General features: G+C 32.2%; 1 protein-coding gene across 1 annotated transcript; it reads left to right on the plus strand.

Annotated features, from left to right (window-relative positions):
* Positions 1 to 13700: 13700 nt before the first annotated feature.
* LOC145057417 (uncharacterized) lies at positions 13701 to 15606 on the plus strand. Its single transcript, XM_079005254.1, has 5 exons — positions 13701 to 13959; positions 14065 to 14138; positions 14647 to 14782; positions 14878 to 15153; positions 15259 to 15606. The coding sequence occupies exons 1-5, from the start codon at positions 13831 to 13833 to the stop codon at positions 15505 to 15507; spliced, it is 864 nt and encodes a 287-aa protein (XP_078861380.1). The 5' UTR covers positions 13701 to 13830; the 3' UTR covers positions 15508 to 15606.
* The last annotated feature ends 5121 nt before the right edge of the window (positions 15607 to 20727 follow it).

The raw sequence follows: 20727 nt of genomic DNA on the forward strand, positions 1-20727 counted from the left end.
ATTAAAAAATTATTTAAAAGAAATTAATAATCTAAGAAAGAAAGAGGCGGAGTTTAGGACACAATTGTCTTCCCAACCTATTCAACCATAAAGATATTGTTTTGGAGTTTTCTGGGAAAGACATATCTTACCAGGAAAGACCCATTTTTTGTGGACATCAAACAGTCTTTCCGATCCACTCATCTAGAAAGATCTGTTTGGACTCGGAAAGATATCTATCAAACGGGGCCTTAGATCTAGTCCCACAACATCATTCTAATTCATAAAGTTTCCACCATTATGACTTTTCATGTCTAGAAAAGGTCCAAAAGCCAAAACCTTAACTTATTAATCCATTAAGACATCATAACACTTTCATGGAAGGAATAGAAGGATCAAGATCACATTTTTATGGATCCTAATAGCTCCATAATGGATAAAGTTTCCAGCTTTATCCATTAGAATGGTTCAAACCACCAAGATCTAGACTTTAAGTATCAAAGGGACCAAAAAGTGAATCTTTTTCAACTTAATCCATTAAGTCCAAGTCTCCAAACCTTCATATCTGAATCATAATGATGTTTAGATGGATAAAGTTTCCAACTTTATCCATAAGAAAGTCACAAACTTTCAAGATCTAAACTTTATGCACTAAAATGATCAAAAGCTCATAACATCCGAAACTAGCTAGATCTAACGAATGTATCATCAAGATTTAAACTTTATACCTCTAGAAGAGAGATCAAGGCGAACAAAGTCTGTATCTACAAGCTCCAAAGCAACCAACACTTCTCCAAAGAGTTCCTTCTTCTCCAAGGTGCACCATGCACACTCCAAAGCACTAAAAAACACTATCTTTTAGCTCATAAGGCTCAAACTAAGGTTAGGTTTTCATGGGAGGGGGCTGGAGAGGTGGAGGCTGAGAATGGAATGGTTTTAGGGGAGTTAAGGAACTTAAATATGGCTCAAACCACGAAAATAGGGTTTGGGCACTGATTGCGTACGCCCAACATACTCCTGGTATGCCCAACATACTCCTGGTATGCCCACCGTACTCAGGATGCACTAGTACGCTCAATATACTCCCTCTTATACGCCCATCATACTCAACTTAACCCAAAAACGTCCAAACTTCGAATGGTCATAACTTTTTTGTTTCCACTTCGATTTCGATGATCTTTATATCCACGAAAAGGTATTGAGAAGCTCTACAACCTTATTTAATTCCTTTTGACTTAAAACACATCGAACTAAAATCCATAAATTATAAAAGAAGTACAAAACACTACTTTCCCATTTTAGCCTTTGACTCTAAAGCACAAACCGAACTCTTGAATCACACAATCTACATTGCCCATATACAAATGGGTCAAAACCTCTCGTTACCAAAGCCCGAAGCTTAATGATACTTGATCTTCAGGTCATGGGCCCCAATTGTGAAATGGCTTGAAACAGGGTGTAACAACATAAATATAGATTTATATCAAATATAACTAGTTTTTAGAAGTGTTATATCAATAACTAGTAACAAAAAGTTAACAAAAAACATGATAGTTGTATCTCTGATTAGAAAAGACATAACCAAGAGCAAAAAAACATGTCTCAAACGAAAAAAAATGCATCATAACATGCCATAACGCGCCATGACATGCAATATCACGCCTTGCTACGCGCAACGCTAAAAGACAATGTTATTAGGCTTTCCGTAACGGCGAAGTCACGCCTCACGCCATGACATATAACATCGTGATGTTCAGGTACTTCTAAAGTCATGCCTATAATTCTATTTCATGTCAGTTGGTCAAGCGGTAGCACCCGTGGGTATAATTGAGGTCTAAACACGGCGTGTTTGAGGCACCAACACAGCATGTCCAGATTTGAGGAGGTGCGGGTTTCATCTTGGGCAACACGGCGTGTTCCATCTTGGAAAATGGCGCATTGACAGCTAGAAAGAAACCCTAATCTTCCAGGTTTTTCTCCTTATTTAAAGAATGTGGAGGCTAGAGTTTGTTCACCCTCAACCCCTATCATCCCCTCAAGCCCTGAAAGAAACCCTAACCATTTTCTATCAAATTTGTGAAGCTAGTTTGGTGTTTTGAAGCTAAATAAGGAAGAAGGTGGAAGAAGGAAGCAAGGATCCAACAAACAAGCCCCATTCTTTAGTTTGGCACTCTTCTAGACCTTTGTAAGTTTCCAAGACCCGATTTTTATCATTCAAAGTTGTTAGATCTTGAGTTTTGTCCCTTTTGCTCCTTGTTCTTGAATGTTGCAATGGTTAGATCTCATAAAGTTTGCAATTTTATGAATCTCCAAGTCAAGGTGACCTAGTAGTGTCTTGGATCTGATCTATAATCAAGTTTTGATTCTATGCATAGAGATTAGGTTATAAATCCTTATTTTGACCTAATATGGGTTTAAGACATACATTGGACATGTATGTCTAAAAAGCACCGACCTTTGGGATGGTTTAGGTGTTATAATCACTTCTGGAAAGGATGGACTTCATATCTTAAGGATTAAGGGTATGTTGGTTAATCCCTTGCATTATCAAGCTTGTGATTTGGGTTTTTGGACCTTTTGGTAGTCCCAATGAATAAATTTGGAAGCTTTACCCTTCGTAATCACATTTTGGTCTAGATATGAGCTTTGGAGCACTTGAAGTCGAAAAGACAGCTGAATGTATTAAGTTGTTGGAACTCAGTCGAACACGACATGTTTGCAAGTCAACACGGCGTGTTGGTTGAGGTTTTCCCGACTGTTTAGATACTCGGAACACGACGTGGCCAAGGAAAACACAACGTGTTGGGTCAACATGGACTGTTGACCTTGACCGTTGACTTTGACCAAGTTGGACCTTGAGGTTATTTTGGGTATTTTGGGATCTTAATGGAATTAATCACTTGGTGGATGTAGGTATTGTGTAGGCAGCTGAGATTCGGAGTCAGACCTCATTAGTTCTGTTCAGTTTGTGAGGTGAGTTTTCCTCACTGTACTTACGGGTCTAAGGCACCAAGGTCGGCCCTTTGGATTGTTATCCTGATTTATTGTATGATTGTATGTTGTAGTGATCTGTTAGATCTGCATCCTGGTAGATAGGATGATGCTATGATTAGTGATATGTATGATCTGTATGTTTGTTTATTGGTTGGTTATTTGTATGCTTATCTATTACATGTGCACATGTTTGGTCGGTGGTTGAGGCTTCACTGCTTTGTACGTAAGCCAACAGGTCGGGGTATTCCAACCCAATGGTTGATTAGACCCATAGTATGTTGGCATTCCAACCTGATGGTTGAGGGCATAGGGTTTTCCAACCCGATGGTTGATTGGACCCATGGTATGTTGGCATACCAACCCGATGGTTGAGGGCCTGGGGTATTCCAACCCGATGGTTGATTGGACCCATAGTATGATGTTATTGTATATATGTTATTTGTTGTGTGTTGGTATTTTGGCGGAACTCACTAAGCATTGGACTTATAGTTTTGGGTTATGTTTCAGGTACCTCAAATGATCGCGAGAAGGCGAAGGCATGATCGTGCACCTCATCGTGTTTTGTTCTATGATTTGGGAAAACTCTGATATTAAACATGTTTTGAAAACTACTTTGTAAACAATGATGCTTTATGGGTTGTTATAAAAGTTTAAATTTTTCATGAATTTTATGGTTGTTACATGACATACCTTGGCGCGCGCCATGGCACATCTTTTAGAACACTGGATAAACTATATATTATTAGTAAAAAATTATAGGATTAACATTTATATATAATGTTTTGAAATCGCTAAATTTATTCATTATAAAACCAATTATTATAATTATATAATATTGTTAAGCAAATTTAAGTATTTAATTTTATATTTAGGCAGATGTTATACTTTTATTTGCATTTATTTAACATTAATTAATCAATATAATTTTATTATAAAGAAATTGAAAAGTCATGAGAACTTCAAATATATATGAAAAAAATGTTTCTTTTTATAATATAGTATATAAACATATAGAAAGATATAGATTAGGGTTTCCAATAAAATGTAATTATTATTAATTATAAAGTCTTGACAAAATTACAATGTCGTTGTGACTTACAAAATAGATATACTTTAGTCATTATGCTGAATTGTCTGCATAGATGGTCATTGTGGTTTCAAAATATTGCAAAATGGTCATTTTAACTAACAATGTTCTCTTTTCCAGTGAAGCGCTTCGTGAAATGACATATATACCCTTCCTGTCATATGGACAGTTTACGTAATTTGTTCATGCTACAGGGACCATTTGTGTAATTTTGTCTATTAATTGTTATCTCTTATTTTATTTATTTATTTATTTTTTATGAATTAATTTTTGTTTGACATTTTGTTCAAATATACGGTTTATTTTTTTTTTAATATGTTTTCGCTTATATTTGTTGATGTTTTTGATCAAATAAATTTCTTAAATTTTTTGACGTTTTATTCGAGTACATTTATTAATGTTTTTTTTTTATGTTTTGTTCGAATACTTTTTTTGAGGTTTTGTTCGAATACATTTTCAATATTTTTTTTTTTTACTTTTTGTTTCTTATAGGGAAATTGAATAGTCTAACCATTTTTTTATTGTATTTTATAAAAAAAATTACCACATTTTTTTTAAATAACCACTTAGATAACATTGTATACATTTCAGGCCATGTTATTAAATATGTCAAATCCGGCTCGGTACTTTAGTCCCCCAATTCAAAACATTCATTTCGTATTATGTTTTGGACTTCTCTATTCCAGACTACTCCAACTTTGAAAAATATTTTCTACCGGTGAAGATCTCAAACATTTATGGATATGTGTCGACTGTGTTGTTGATTTGTTATGATCAATGTTATTTAAGTGTAATAGGATTACTTTGTTGACTAAAAATGATCTTGATAAATATTAAACAAGTAAGGAAGGTGTGGAGTACACACTTGTTTAAGTTTGATCAAGTATTAAAGTATACTGTCATTTAGGGGCGAAGCCCCTAAACGAATGGGGGTCTGGGGGCAGCGCCCCTGGGAGCGGGGTCCAAGGGGCGACAGCCCCTGACGGGGTCTAAGGGGCAGAGCCCCTGGATGGGGTCGAAAATCCAAATTTTGAATATTTGACCCGGTTTTGACTTTGCATTAATCCTTATACAAAACCCGGATTTATAACAGTTTTTACTGTTGAAAAAAAAAACTGTTATATGACATTTTTGACAGTTTTTTAGATAAGGAAGGTTTATAACCAATTTTAGTCACTTTTCTGGTACTCACGAAATTACACCATCTCATTCTCTCTTTCTTTTCTCTCTGATTTTATCCGAGTCTTATCCAATTGAGGATTTGGGAGTACCACCCAAATACTTCGATTTGAAAGTGATTATCACGATTCTCAGATTTTCAAGTGCTACTAAACCATATTTCTAACAGACTGTTTGTATGATTATATGTTCAAAATAAAGTTGAACTGTTTTTTGTATGATTATATATGATTATTTAAAAATTATTCGTTTTGCTTCGATTTCGGTGGTTAACTGTGATTATTTGGAAATAATCACATATAATTATAAAAATCGAAGCAAAATGAATTATTTCCAATCCGCACTACTATAAAAAGATAATTCCAATTAATCAAAATTAACTTCTGAAACCGAATAAAAACGAATTATTTCCAATTAATCACATATAATCATACAAAAAACACTTCAACTTTATTTTGAACATATAATCATATAAAAATTGATACATACCTACAAATGTTGGAGCTTTTCACCAGTAGAAAACATTTTTTGAAATTATAGTAGTCCGGAATAGTGAAATCCAAACATAGTACATAATGAGGTTTTTTGACAGTAGACCATAATATGGGGTCAGATCTGACATGTTTAATAACATGACCTAAAATGTATGAATTTCGGACGAAATGATTATTTTTCAAAAAAAGAAGTAGTTATTTTAAAAATAATTACAATACAAAAATGGTTAGATTACTCAATATCCCTAAAAAAACAAAACGTAAAAAACTATATACTAAAAATGTATTCGAACAAAACATCAAAAAAAAAAATTATTCAAATAAAACATAAAAAAAAATACTAATACATGTATTCGAATAAAGAGTCAAAAAATTTAAGAAATTTAGTCGAATAAAAAAAATCAAAAAAAAAATATAAGCGAAAAAAATAAAAAATTAAACATTATATTAAAAAACCTCAAAAAAAATAATTCATAAAAAATATAAATAAATAAAATATAAAGATATTAAATAATAGAAAAAATTACATAAATGGTCCCTATGGCTTGAACAAATCACATAAACGGTATGTATGACACGAAGGGTAAATGTGTTATTTTATAAAGGACTTAACTGAAAAGTTTAACATCTATAGCTAAAAGGACTGTTTTTGCAACATTTTAAAACCACAAATACCATCTATGTAAACAATATCTATGTAAACAATTCATTATAAAGACTAAAGTTGATCTATTTTTGACCATTTATGTAATTTTGTCTAAAAGTATTTAGCATGATCACTATAACGGCCTATTGGAGGTGCCCAACGAAACCAAATATCTCATACTAACAAGATACGATCCATAACAGTTCATATGAAAACTAGATTTTGCAAAACTGATCTAACCATTTCATATCTAATCCTAAGAAATCCCTAAATGTATTATAATAAGGAAAAGTTGGTTATAAGTATCTATAGATTATTGTCTTAAAACAAACCACTTTACCATTTCATGTCAATAATTTTATGTAGTTTGTTTTGGAGGGTTAATACCATAAAAACCTTTAAGTTTGGTGGTTTTTATGGGTTTTATCCAAAGTTAGATTTTATGTCGGTTAGTGCCCTCACATTTTGGTAGATTTTGCCATTTTTACCCTTTTAAGAGGTAAGCCGGTTGCCAACCCGGTTGCATCCACACATCACGTGCCATGTGGACGTTGATTAGGTATTTCTCGATGACATGGTGTAGCTATTGTGCTTAATTAAAATTAAAGAATTTTTGGGATGACATGGCCTTAGCTGTTGTGCTTAATTAAAATTAAAGAAATGGAGGAGAAAAAAAGGTTTTTATTTTGAGAAAATGACAAAAATAGTCATTTATACTAATTACATTACAAAAATAGCCAAAAAAAATCGAAATTACAAAAATAGCCCAAAATTTCGCAGATGGAAATGCCCCATCTGCGAAATCACCCTTCCATCTGCAAATGTACAAGCAGCTAAAGCACAGCTGTGCTTTAGCTGCTTGTACATTCGCAGATGGAATGGTCCATCTGCGAAATAAGCATCCCATCTACGAAATCCCCTATGTTTCACTATATAAACGTTTTTTTCTCCATTTTCACCATTCTCTACACAAAAACTCTCTCTATTTTTGGGCTTCTCTCGGGATTTTGACTAGTTTTTGAAGAAAATAGAGGATTATGTCAACAATCCCGCAAATATGGTTAGATTTTAACTCTTTTAATGTTTAAACTTTTTTTTTATTATTTTATCATTTATTGTATTATTTAGTGTTAAAAAATAGTAATTATAAAGTTTTTGAAAGGGTAATTTTGTTGTGTTTGATAGTTTTAATATTTCTTTAGTATACTTGAAGTTTAAATGCTATTTTGTTAGTGGTTGTTTGAATGTACAAGTAGAGACTGCGTAGATAATGTTTATAATTTGTTATTTTTGTTGTTTGTTTAGTTGTTGTATAACCTGAAAACTTGTATATTCTTATCGTATAATTGTTTATATAAAGTGAAAAATAGTTAAATTATAGTATGTGCAAAATAGTCGTTTGTATATATATTTGTCGTATAAGTATAACATTTGTATAAGTTGAAAATTTGTCGTATATATATTGTTAGAAATTGTTTGTGTTTGTCGTATAAGTTGAAAATTTGTATACAATTGTCGTATAACTTGCAAAATTGTTAATTTGGTTGTCGTTTTATTTGAAAAATTGTTTGTTTATATGGTTATAAAATGTTAGTTTATATAATTAGAAAGACAAAAATTGTTTATATATTTGTCGTTTAAGTTGAAAATTTGTTTAATAAAATGTTTATATAATTATGTATGATATTGTTTTTTATCGTAAATATATTTGTTGTATAACTTGGAAAATTGTTTATATATGTGTATGTTATTGTTTTTTTATCGTAAATATATAAATTATTAATTAAGAATTTTATTTGCATTACTAATTGTTTATGTACTTATTGCAGTTCATAATCATATATTTTAAAAACAAAATATTTTTTAGTTCGCTAATTTGTTTTTGTGTTTTTTTTGCAGCATGATTTTAGTTTTATCAATATGAAAGCAATTGTGAACATAAAAGGTTCGGGCGGTAATATATGGGAAGTATTTGAAGTTTTAGATGGTGTCAGGCGTTCCATTTTTAGAGATACTGTATTTGGTTATTTTATTGATGTCCCTCGTTTACAAGGGGACACACTGTTGTTTCATAAAATGTTCCTTGATCAGATCCGGCCGGACCCTGTTTTATCTCCAGATTGAATAAAACGATTATATTTTCGAGTAGGCAATACGAAAATGGTTTATGGGCCGGAAGAGTTTTGTTTGATAACCAGCTTCAATTTTGGGGAGTATCCAAAAAACATTGTGAAAAAAGCGTCGGAAAAATTATTAACTAGTAAAAAAAGATGTTTATTGCGTGAGCGGCTATTTCCGGACCATACCAATAGTTCGGTGAAAATCGGCGACCTGAAACGTTTAATTTTAAATCGGACATTCATAGAACTTGACGACGTTGATGCAGTTAGAGTATGTTTGATATACATTTTGTGTGAAGGTTTTTTGGAAAAAGAAATTAATGATCGGGTGCCACAAGATTGGTTTTTTTTTGCTGGGAATTTGGATCTCTGGAACATGTATATTTTGTTTATGTTAAAAGTTTTATTTTATTAAAGTTATAATTTATATAAAAACCAATTTTGTTTTTTTGTTTTGTTAGTTTCGCTTGGGGTAGCTATCTTTGGGATTTCACTTATGTTGACCTTGAGGATACATGGAACAAAATAGATAATTATTTATCACTTCATGAGCGTTGACAAACTTTAAAGTACACCGTCTCAGGATTTACGGCTCCAATAAGGGTATAAAAAATTTCTTATATTTGAATTGTTTTATTGTTATGTTTTTTATTTTAATTTTAACTTTTATTACTGTAATTGTAAAAAATTGTAGATATGGATATATGAGATGATTCCGGCTGTTTGTGCATGTGGATTCGTATTGAGAAAAAATAAAGACATGCCTCGGATGAAACGATGGAGTGGAACAAAAAAATTTGAAATGGGTTGACGTGAACAAGATTTTTTCAAAGCTACAGATTTATAAATTTTTCGTTTATTATTAATAAACTTGATTATTATACTTTTATGTCCATTTTTAATATGTTTGATTTTTTAGGAGGGGCAACCACCAAGACAAAACATGTTACTGAGTGATGGTGAGATGACATCTTGTTATTATATGTCATTTCAAGAGTATGTATATGGTGAAGGGAAAGCAGTTCCATCCCCAGTACGGGACCATTTTAGGAGACAAGACGAATCTTCGTCTAGTATGTCGTCCAGTGGTCGCTCTCATGGTAGAGGTAGGGGCAGTGGGAAACACAACCTAGACGAGGTGTTGAAACGGCTACATGCACTAGAGCAACATGTGTTTCTGAACCGACAACCTACAAAGGTTTTTGTTGAAGAAGTGAATACTGAACAATTTTGGAACGACATTACTTTTGATGATCCGATAGTGTCACAAAGAAAATATGATAAACAGGTTAGTTACACGCTACATTATTTTTTAAATTTTATTAACATATATGAATACCTGTGTTCATATTTTATATTTGAAAATATAGGTTGTGCAAGATGAAGTGATGAATAAAAACAATACAACTGAAAATGTTTTTGGTGATATTCAAGACGACAAGGTTGTTATAGATATTACCTTTACGATTTTAATAATTACTTTTTAATGTGTCTTTCGTTATTAAGTAAAAAGTTTTATTTTTAATGTAGGTGTTGGAGGAGAGGAATGACTATGCGGGAAACAAATTTGATGATGATGTGTTTGATGTAAATGATTATAGTGAAGTTAAAGAGGTTCTTATACTTACATTAATTTATATTTTGTTTTTAGTAGATTGAATCATTTATTTAATTAGATATTATTGCTTATTAAATTATGTGTCTTTCGTTATTAAGTATAAAGTTTTATTTTTAATGTAGGAGTCGGAGGAGAGGAATGACAATGCATGGAACAAATTTGATGATGATGTGTTTGACGTAAATGATTATAATGAAGCTAAAGAGGTTCTTATACTTACATTAATTTATATTTTGTTTTTAGTATATTGAAACATTTTTTTAATTAGAGATTATTGCTTATTAAATTAGGTGTCGGACGAAGATTAAATAATAATTACGGGAATTGTAGATTATTTTGATGAGTATGGTGTTGATGGCAAAGAAGTTACACCCAATAAACCGAGGACTCGAAAACCATCACAATATTTGTGCCCTCCTTACACCGAGGTATTCGTTTTATTTATAAATTCATAATTTTATGTTTATGTGAATTATCTAAAAGATAGAGATTTAAACATTTGAATATTGTTTTTAGCTGCACACGACACCGAAGCAAAAAAAGAAGAGCAAAAAAGAAGGTTGATATCAAATCTCCTCCTCCAGCTTTTGGTGTTGCTCACGACTTCTCCATGTTGCGCCTGCAACCTTACGTAGCAGGCGGTGAGGTTGTCATCCAAAATTATTTATTTCATTCATATGATGTCCAACATCGTTTGTTTAATTTCGTGTTAGATAGAGATTTTTGGAGCTCATTGTTTGGGCATACACACGACGGATGGTTGGAGTCATCGGTAAATTAATTGTTAATTTATTATTTTAAAAGTTAATTGTTTTTTAGTGAATAACAAAAGTATCATGTGTGCAGCATATAACCATTTGGTACCGACTATTGATGGAGAGACGGTTTGAGGGCGACCGACATACAATAATGCCTCCAAATTTTTTTGTTTCTCATGCTTTGGAAGAAGGGCAGGACTGGAGGGTGTTTATGGCTGGTATTGCTACGTACCCCAACTTCATGGTTGCTTGGTGGGATGTTGATACGGTAAACTTAATTGTTTATATTGAAAATAATATCGTTATTTTTGTTATGTTTTTGTATTTTGATTTAAGAAACATAATTTTATTTTTTGATACTATGTTGCCGAATCTAGATACTATGTTGAAATACAAATGGACACCACCTATTTCATGATGAGCGTGAGGAAAAATGTTGGCAACGGATGTTGCTATAGATGGAGACCTATCAGATATAATTGTAAGCTCCTGCATATTTCCTATGCAATCACGTAGTTTTTGAAAAAACCATGTCCAAGAATCGGTACACTCATTTTTGGATATACCATATGCAACCGGTAATATTTGGTTTTGTCCGTCCTTAGTAACTGCAAGTAACATGGTACCTTTGAACTCGCCCTTTAGGTGAGCTCCATCTACTACTAGGGTCGGTTTACAAAAATTGACAAAAGCGCGTACCTACAATACATTGTATATCTATTCAAATACACCAAAATAAATATTAAAAAATTAATATAATATGATAATACTAACCGAGCAACCGAGTGCGACGTACAAAAACTCAAAGCGACCATCAGCATCTGTTTTAATATGTGTGACAGTACTCGGATTATGTTTGGCCAAGTTGTGACAATACGTCGGAAGTTTGGTAAAAGAATCCTCTTTCGTACCCCTTAACGACAACAATGCATATTGCTTCGCACGCCATGCCTGATGATATGAGATATTGATATTCAATTGAGCATTCATATCATTAACAATTTCTTTTCCCCGATAAGCTCTACTATAGTCTTCAGCCAAAACATCAGCAAAATATTCACCCAAAACATATTTGTTTGCTTGTCGATGATTAGGTTGCAACAATGTTGAAGAACATGTGTGTACATCAACAAATTTATTCACTTGGAAAAGTCCATCAGAAATTTTAATTGCTTTTGCTCTTAGTAACCAAGAACAATTTTTCGAAACACACACAGCTTCATACCTTGATTTGGTGGATCTACTTGTCCTCGTCTGGAAACCTTCTCGAAGACAGTTTTTACCAATACACCGCTTTAAAAGTTCTTTGTTCTTAAATATACTCTCACATTGAATCTTTTGAAGATTCATGCCTACCATCTGTGTTGGGATATCTTCATTAATATCAACTGGGCATGCTGGTACAGGGGGCATACCGTGAAATAGGTTATCGGGAAACTTAGCTTTAACTTCATCACCCAACTCATCTCTATCGGAATTGCTTTGTAGCTCGGTTATATCTAAACGTACATCACCAACATCAACATAATGCCCGTAAACATGATTTTTTTTTTATTTTTTTGACTTGAATTTTTTTTTCTTTTTAGTTTTATCTATCACACGCCTATTCATAACTTTAACTTTTTGTTCGACAACATCATCACAACGACCACCCACATGATTAAGATATGTACCAACATCATCATCACCAACAGACTTGTAATTTTCGGGATCCACATAGTGAATAGGTGAATAACTAACATTAACATTTTCAGCAACAGTGTGAAACTGAGGTACACTAGGAGTATTGAAAGTACCTATCGGATCGTTGCTCCCTTTATAACTGCATAAATTACCAACAAGCTGGTTTCCAATTTCACCACCCCCATTAACCTCCTCAACTTCATCAACCACCACAAACACTTTCACAGCCCTTTCTCCACTACATTTGATTACGTTTATCAATATTCTAACATCCATGTCTTCAACTATAGTTATATAATAATTTAATTCAGAATGGTGGAAACGAAGACTAATTCTATATTTGTCTAACAAACCAATTTTGCTTCTTACCAAAGATACAAAATCAGTATAACTAATATACTCATAAAATATCAAAGCAAATTCAGAAATACCTCCTTGTGGACATATGTATTCCAGATTAGTTCCATTAACTTACCATCTCCCACCGGTAACAAGACAAACCAAATATTCAATCATTTTTTGAGCAAATTTTAGAGAAAGTTCCTAAACAAATAACAACCAAAATGATAATTTTCTACAAAACTTTTTATATAGCAACATGATTTCGTAGTCAAACCAATTCATTTCATAGTCAAACTAAAAAAAAAACAAAAAAAAAAAAACAAAAAAGAACCACAAATTCGCGGATAGAATGAGAGTAAATCGCAGATGGAGCTATTCCATCTGCGATTTTACCTCTATATATAGAGAAAAAAAATTAAAAAAAAAAATTAAAAGCACCTGCAAAAAAAAATTTAGGTGCTTGTATATACGCAGATGAAATGGTCATTTCGCAGATGGGACATTTTCATCTGCGAAATTGTAGGTTATTTTTGTAATTTCGATTTTTTTTTTGACTATTTTTGTAATGTAATTAGTGTAAATGACTATTTTTGTCATTTTTTTTTATTTTCAACGGCATGAGTTAAGAAATAATGATATATATAATTCCATACTCTAAAAAAAATCAAATTTTAAAGAATAGTATCAAATTTAATTATTTGTTTTTGAAATTTAAGACTTGTCATATTACTCGAGGGACCAATAATGTAATTATCCGAGTATATAAGTATAAGAACAGGTGAAGTTTAGAGAGAGAAAGCGTTTATGCTACTGGTACGGTTTTTAAAAGCAGGGCAGCTCAGTAGCCATTTGAAATCGTAGCTGATAAAACGCCGTCGTTTCAAGGGAGTAGATAGATCTTCCCGTTCGAACATTCTCGAAATCGGAAAAATGGAGAGGAACACGCCGGTCAGGAAGCCTCACACTTCGACGGCAGATCTGTTGACCTGGTCGGAAAATCCTCCAGCTGATTCACCGATGACCGGCTCCGCCGCTCGATCCTCCGCCCGTTCTCACCAGGTAACGACAGAGAGAAGTCTAATAACAATGTTTTTACTTTTCGTTAATTTTCAATTTTTCTTATTTGTTTTTGAAGTTTTGTTTGTTTGATGAAATGAATCGCAGCCGTCGGATGGGATCAGTAAGGTTGTGTTCGGAGGTCAGGTTACCGATGAAGAAGTTGAGAGCTTGAACAAAAGGTTTGAGATCTATCCACTCTATTCATAAATAAATTTGTATGCAATATGATGTTCAATTTCTACATATATCTTTTTTTTTTTTTCTTTTTTCTAATCGTTGTTAAAAACAAATTACTGATGTTTCCTTTGAAAATTGCTTACCACATATCATTATCGGAGTCCATTTATTTAATCTTAACTTCAAACTAAAGATCCAGAAGTCAAATCGACTAACAAATAATCATGGATTTAAGGCGCAAAATTATTAAAAAGTAGATATTCTATAGATTTTTTTTTTTTGAGCTAACTAAAGTTTGAAATTTGAAATACGAGGTTTGAATTTTTAATTAACAATTGTATGATCAGAAAGCGAAACTTTTTCTCTAATCCTTTTCCCCAAATCATACAGTGATTTTCGAAATGCGAGTTTCTTCAAAAACAGTAACGAATCATACTTTTTTTGTATACCAATTAACCGATCTAAATCAAGATATTTGTTGTTAATCGGAATCTGTGTAATGATTTACAGGAAACCAGTTTCCGGCTACAAATTAAAAGAGATCACCGGAAGTGGTATATTTGCAAGTAACGGAGAGAATGGTGTAGAAGAAACCGATTCTGCAACTCACACCCCATCTAATCCAACTAGCATACGCATGTATCAGGTAGTAACTTTTTAAGCAAACCATCGATTTAATTTTCACCATTTTTGAAATTACACAAATTTTGTTCTAATTTATATAATATATCTATTGATCAGCAAGCGGTTGTTGGAATGAGTCACATTTCATTTGGAGAAGAAGAAACAGCATCTCCTAAAAAATCAATATCCGAAGCTAAACAACGAGAACTAAGTGGAACATTAGAGAGTGAATCAGAAGCAAGGTTGAAGAAACAAATTTCAGATCTAAAAAACAAAGAGCTTAGTGGACATAATATATTCGCACCCCCGCCCGAAATCCAACCCCGCCCGTTAGCTGCCCGAGCTTTAGCTCTCCGAGAATCCATAACCATCGGCGAATCCACTCCACATAATGTACACATTATATAATATAATATAATTTTTGTCTATCTGTGTATCTGTCTGTCTGGATAAATGATGTTTAAAAATTATCTGTGATTTGGTTGTTATGTTTGTCAGAGTAACGGGGGAGAATGTGTGGTGAAGACAGCGAAGAAGATTCCGAATCAGAAACTGACGGAACTTTCTGGAAACAATATATTTAAAGGAGATGACACGTCAGCATTGGTGGAGAAGCCGTTGAGTTCCGCGAAGCTACGGGAAATGAGTGGGAGTAATATTTTTGCGGACGGGAAAGCGGAGTCGAGAGACTATTTAGGCGGTGTTAGGAAGCCACCTGGCGGTGAGAGCAGTATCGCGTTGGTGTAATTGTTAGGTTTTGAATTTGGATTTGACTATCTGGTTTTTATTTATTTTATTTAAGGGTTAATGACTTCTTTATGCAATCAAGTTATGTGTTTTTACTTAGTTATGTTTTAGTTTGGTATATATTTTTGGGGTTAATGTCATAAATTGGTAAGTACTTTAATCTCCACCTAAGTTATCTTTAATCATATTCATTAGATCTTTAACCTTTTTTTTTTTGGTATTCATTATATTTAGATAAGGGAAGTGATTCTTATACATTAATTTTTAAAAATCACAAACCAATTTACCTTTTGTAAGGTTATATAATATACCATTAAAGTATAAATCTAACATATAAATCTAACATAATAAATGAAAATAAATTTTGACAAATGTCAAATTCTTATTAAATTTGACACATGTAATTTTCTAAGATTTTTGAATTATTTTTTTTCCATTTGTTATTTTCTTAAATTTAAAATCCACATTTTAATAAAATTTATATATGTAAAGTAGATCATTTTATTAAATTTCATAATAAATGCTTTACGACTTTCAAAATCTTAAATTATATATTAAATTATTTACTTTATTTATTATATTCTTTGTAATTATGTAAAATTATTACTTTAAATATAGTTAATGCTTATAATTTTATATATTAAATCTTTTTATTATAAACCTATGTAATACACGGGTCTAACACCTAGTTGTTGTATAATAAACTGTTATTGAATTTGCCGGCAACATTTAATATAACAAGTTTAATAATAGAACAAAGATTGAATAAAGTCAATAATAAAATAAATTGCATTATATGCTATTAGCACAAAATTTTTATCAATTTATTGTGAAGTTGGATTATATATAAATTTTTTGTTTTTTTTTTATTTTATTTTGATGAAATGAAATGAATACACGTGTGGTGAGGTGGGGGTATGATGTTATTGGAGGGTGGTTATGATAGCTACAACCCATAATTAATAATTATGTGTTTGTTGTTGATGGGTTTGTTCAAATAGGTTGCTTTTGGGACAACGTCTTGCAACACCGACTACATTTATGTCATCAACAATAATTACATGGTATTTTATCACAAAAACATTTTGGATGTAGATTTATTTATGATGCAATTTTAGAAATATTAGGGGCTTTCTCTATATAATTGATACATTTGATATGCTTATTTATCGATGAAGGCATAAATGCATAATTGCAAATTGGTACCTAGCTGCGGGCTTATCATAATGTCTTATATTACCTTAGCAATTGCAAATATGCAACAAAGGATTTTTTAAAACCGGAGTTTTCTTAAAATGCCATGAATTATGTCAACATAAAAAACGTGATAGACAAAAGATGGGCCGATCCTAGAATACTTTATGTAAAGTAGATAAGATGATATTGTAATATTTTATGTAAAGTAGAATATTAGATGATATTCTACTTTCACATTCTTACTTTATCGACAAATGTTAGCTGGATAAGTTTGATGATTTTTTTTTGTTATTATTATATTTTATAAAGATAAGGAAAGAAATACAAACTCATGTTCAATGAGAAAATCAAACTTTTAGTTGTAAACTAAAAGCAAATTGTACGATAAAGGGGGGATATGTTATAAAGATAAGAAAAGAAATGCAACTCATGTTTAATAGCTAAAAATCAAACTTTTTTAAATTATGTGTTTGTTGCTAATAGCTAAACTGACTTGAACAATAAAAAGGGGAAGGGGATTTGTTATAAATATAACAAAAGAAATGCAAACTCATGTTTAATAATTAGTAGTTGTAAGACTTATGTATTACGTTGATTAATTTAAAAAAATAAATAAATATAAAGGTCTAAATATTTGAAAACTTTGAATTTATAAAAAAAACAAGAAATATAATAAATTATTATAATGGCAATGTATTTTATCTTTGAATTTTAAGAAATAAACAAAAAAGTAATGACCTTTAATTTTGAGAATTTGAAAATTAAAAGATAAGTTCATTAATAATATTTTTTGCAATTATTACATTAAAATATTATTTGAAATTTAAAAAATAGAAAAAACTTATAAAATGACATATGGAAAAAAAATAATAATTTAAAATAACCATACAATGACGTTTGACAAATTAAATAAGAGTGTGACAAATGGCAAAAAAAACTTTCATTTATTAGGATAGATGTGTTTGTTGTTGATGAGTCTTTTTTCTATTATGGCTTGGGCTAATAACTAAATTGACTTTTACAGTAATTTCGGTGGTAACACTTACATAAAATTTCCATTATTTTTTTCATTATTTTTTTTAACAGCAGAGATTTTATTAAAAACTAACAAAAAACTAGCAATGAGCTAGAAAAAAACAATTACATCAAAAAGCAGGAGAACTATGATTATGAAACCAAACAGACCATCATAACTTTATTATGTTACATATATTCAAAATTGAAAAAAAAATGCTTTATGGACAATATCATAAAAAATACTGGATTTTCTAGGAATAACTATGTCGAAAATGGTGGAATTGTGAAAATTCCACAAATACCAAAATGTAGTAAAAATCACTGTTTCTAAAGTCTTTCATTGGTCATCCCTCAGGCGAGTCGAGTTTGGCCAAGAAAGAAGAGAATGCACTGAAATCTAAACTGAAGTCTGTATATCCCACCAAATAGCAATACGCGTCCAAATATCAACCAACTCGTTACATCTAGCAAATAAATGATCCACCAAATCGACAGTAAGGGAGAAAACCGAGCATAAGATCGAGTTCATCATGATACCTCTATGAGACAGTCTCTCATTAGTGGGGTACATTGAATATGAATTCTACGAACAAGAATATTGAGTTTGATGGGAACCCAATTACTCGGCCAAGTCTCTGTACCTCCTGAAAACAACATACCATCGTCTAGATATGATCTGGCTGAAGAAACTAAAAAAATATCCATCACCTCAGGAATCCATCTCAATCTATTTGGACGAGACTCCAACTGAAGTACCTACAACATGGAAGATAAATTATCCCACTGCATCTGCTTAACACCACCTATAGGAATGTGTTTGAGGTTCTCCAGATCCCAACCAATGGACACTCGCTCACTAACTGTAGAAAATCTATGATTATCAAGAGCATAAACTCTTTGAAAAAGAGCTACAAGGGTCGAATCACCTATCCACAAGTAAATCTCCCATCTACTAGTCTAATAGGGCACACTGACTGAAGGTCCAAACCTCTGTCCCAAAGATGAACAAGCATACGAATAATTCCATTCCAAGGACTAGTATAAGACCTCTTAGGAGTAAGAGACCTAACACCACCATTTGTACCATAAATAACTTTGATCAATTGAACCCACAATAGATTAGGAAAATGATAGCATCTCCACCACCAACAAAAAGCATGGCCTTGTTAAAAGAGAACAAACTCCCCATCTCTAGCGAGAACTCCATCCCATCTGTAGGAGTCGTTTTTACAATCGACTAGTTGCAGGATAATAAGATCTTGATATTTAACGATAACAAAAATATAAATGAAGAACATAAGATGAGTAATCGAATGATATTACTAGAAAAAGAGGTTACAATATGAAGAACGAAGAACATCTCGGTGGGAGAGATCCCAACCTAGAGTTTCTCTCTGATTAATACAAAAGACTACATATTTGGTGCACCAGGAATAAAATGACCACACTCTCTCTATTTATAAAGAGAGGTACCTTACAAACAATAAAGGGTAATAAAATAACCTAACTTATCACTCATAATTTGTAGAGCATTTCCATGCTCCAACAATCTCTCCCTAAATGTTCGCAAATGATGAGGGATACAAATACAATGATAAAAGGCTAAAATACATAGTAACCAACTAGCAAGTGCGGTCATAAAATGATACATAATGAGAACCAAATGTTGAAATGTCTCTGAAACTCTGAAGTGTTTGTGATGTTTGAAACAAGGCGATGAAATCTCTGTAGTCAAATTCTGCTAAGCAACGAAGTCCATCGTCTCCAGTGTTGAAGAGTGAGATTCCAATCTACAGATGTGATCAGTAAACCAAGCTGATCAACTTCAAAAGTGTGCCAATAACTCTTGAACTGAACGTCCCGTAATCAAGTCACACTTTGGCTTTAAAAGTCTGAAACATCTCTTGTTCTCGAATCATAATATACCCAAAATTCTTCAAAAGAATAACCTACTAAAACATGAAAACATCCTGTGATAGAGTTGGAATAATAAACATGTCTGGATCGAGGAATAGAAGCTGAAGTGACCCTCCTAAGGATTGGACTTCAAACTTCAATCAGAACTATCATCACGACGTCGGTTTGACTAAACAAGTAGATGATAAGTCAAGATCAATTAGCACCTCAAACTACTAAATGATATCCTTTTCCCAGATATCTTCAAAATCCATACTCTGTAAAACATAATCAATAATCTGGATGCTCATAATATTCCATCCCTATTTTTGATAACCAATGTCCGTATATCAGAAATAAATAAATAAATAAATCAGGATGGAGAGTGTCGGATACTAAGAGCTTTGCATGTTCTCCCTAGATGTATGAAGGGTCCCGATAAAACACAAGACATAAAGTATATTAATACCTCCAAGGTCATAAGTAGCCGGTTGATTCTGTTGCTAAAAACTGTTCGAACAAGTACCGTAGTAACAAATAAGAACTATGCGTGAAAAATATCTACTCTGTTGAGAAATACTGATGTACTCAAACTGCGGTGCCAGAACTTCTGAAGCGGTCTTTAATAAACAAAGTCCACTTGATCAAGACACATGGTTCGTCAACCGAAGATCAAGAGTGACAAGTCATAAAAGGTCTTCGTAGAGCGAAGATTGCAAAACAATTTTGTTGATCAGACGCAACTGCGGTGCCAACTTCGCAAAGAGGAATATGATGTCTGACTGAGGTATGGAGGATCATTGGTTCTAATACATTGATCCAAGGAATGATGGTCGATGAACCTAGATTAAAGGGCAATCCTCATGGAAAGAATACAATTCATCCAATATAATCAGCAAGAAGTAATCCATCGTGACGATCGAAGCTTAAATAAATATCCAATAATGAACTCTTTTGTGAAGACAATAAATCGAGTCTTGTAAAAACCATTCTTCACAAAAGTGCTTCCGATCTTGAGTTGCAGTGGTAAAAATTGGTGTTAATAAAAAAAGTTGGTTTTTTAAAAAAAAATAGTGTTAAAATAAAAATTGGTGAAAAAAATAATGGGTG

This window comes from Lactuca serriola, chromosome 6 (genome assembly GCF_051521515.1).
Source record: "Lactuca serriola cultivar US96UC23 chromosome 6, Lser_US96UC23_V15, whole genome shotgun sequence".
NCBI lineage: Eukaryota > Viridiplantae > Streptophyta > Magnoliopsida > Asterales > Asteraceae > Lactuca > Lactuca serriola.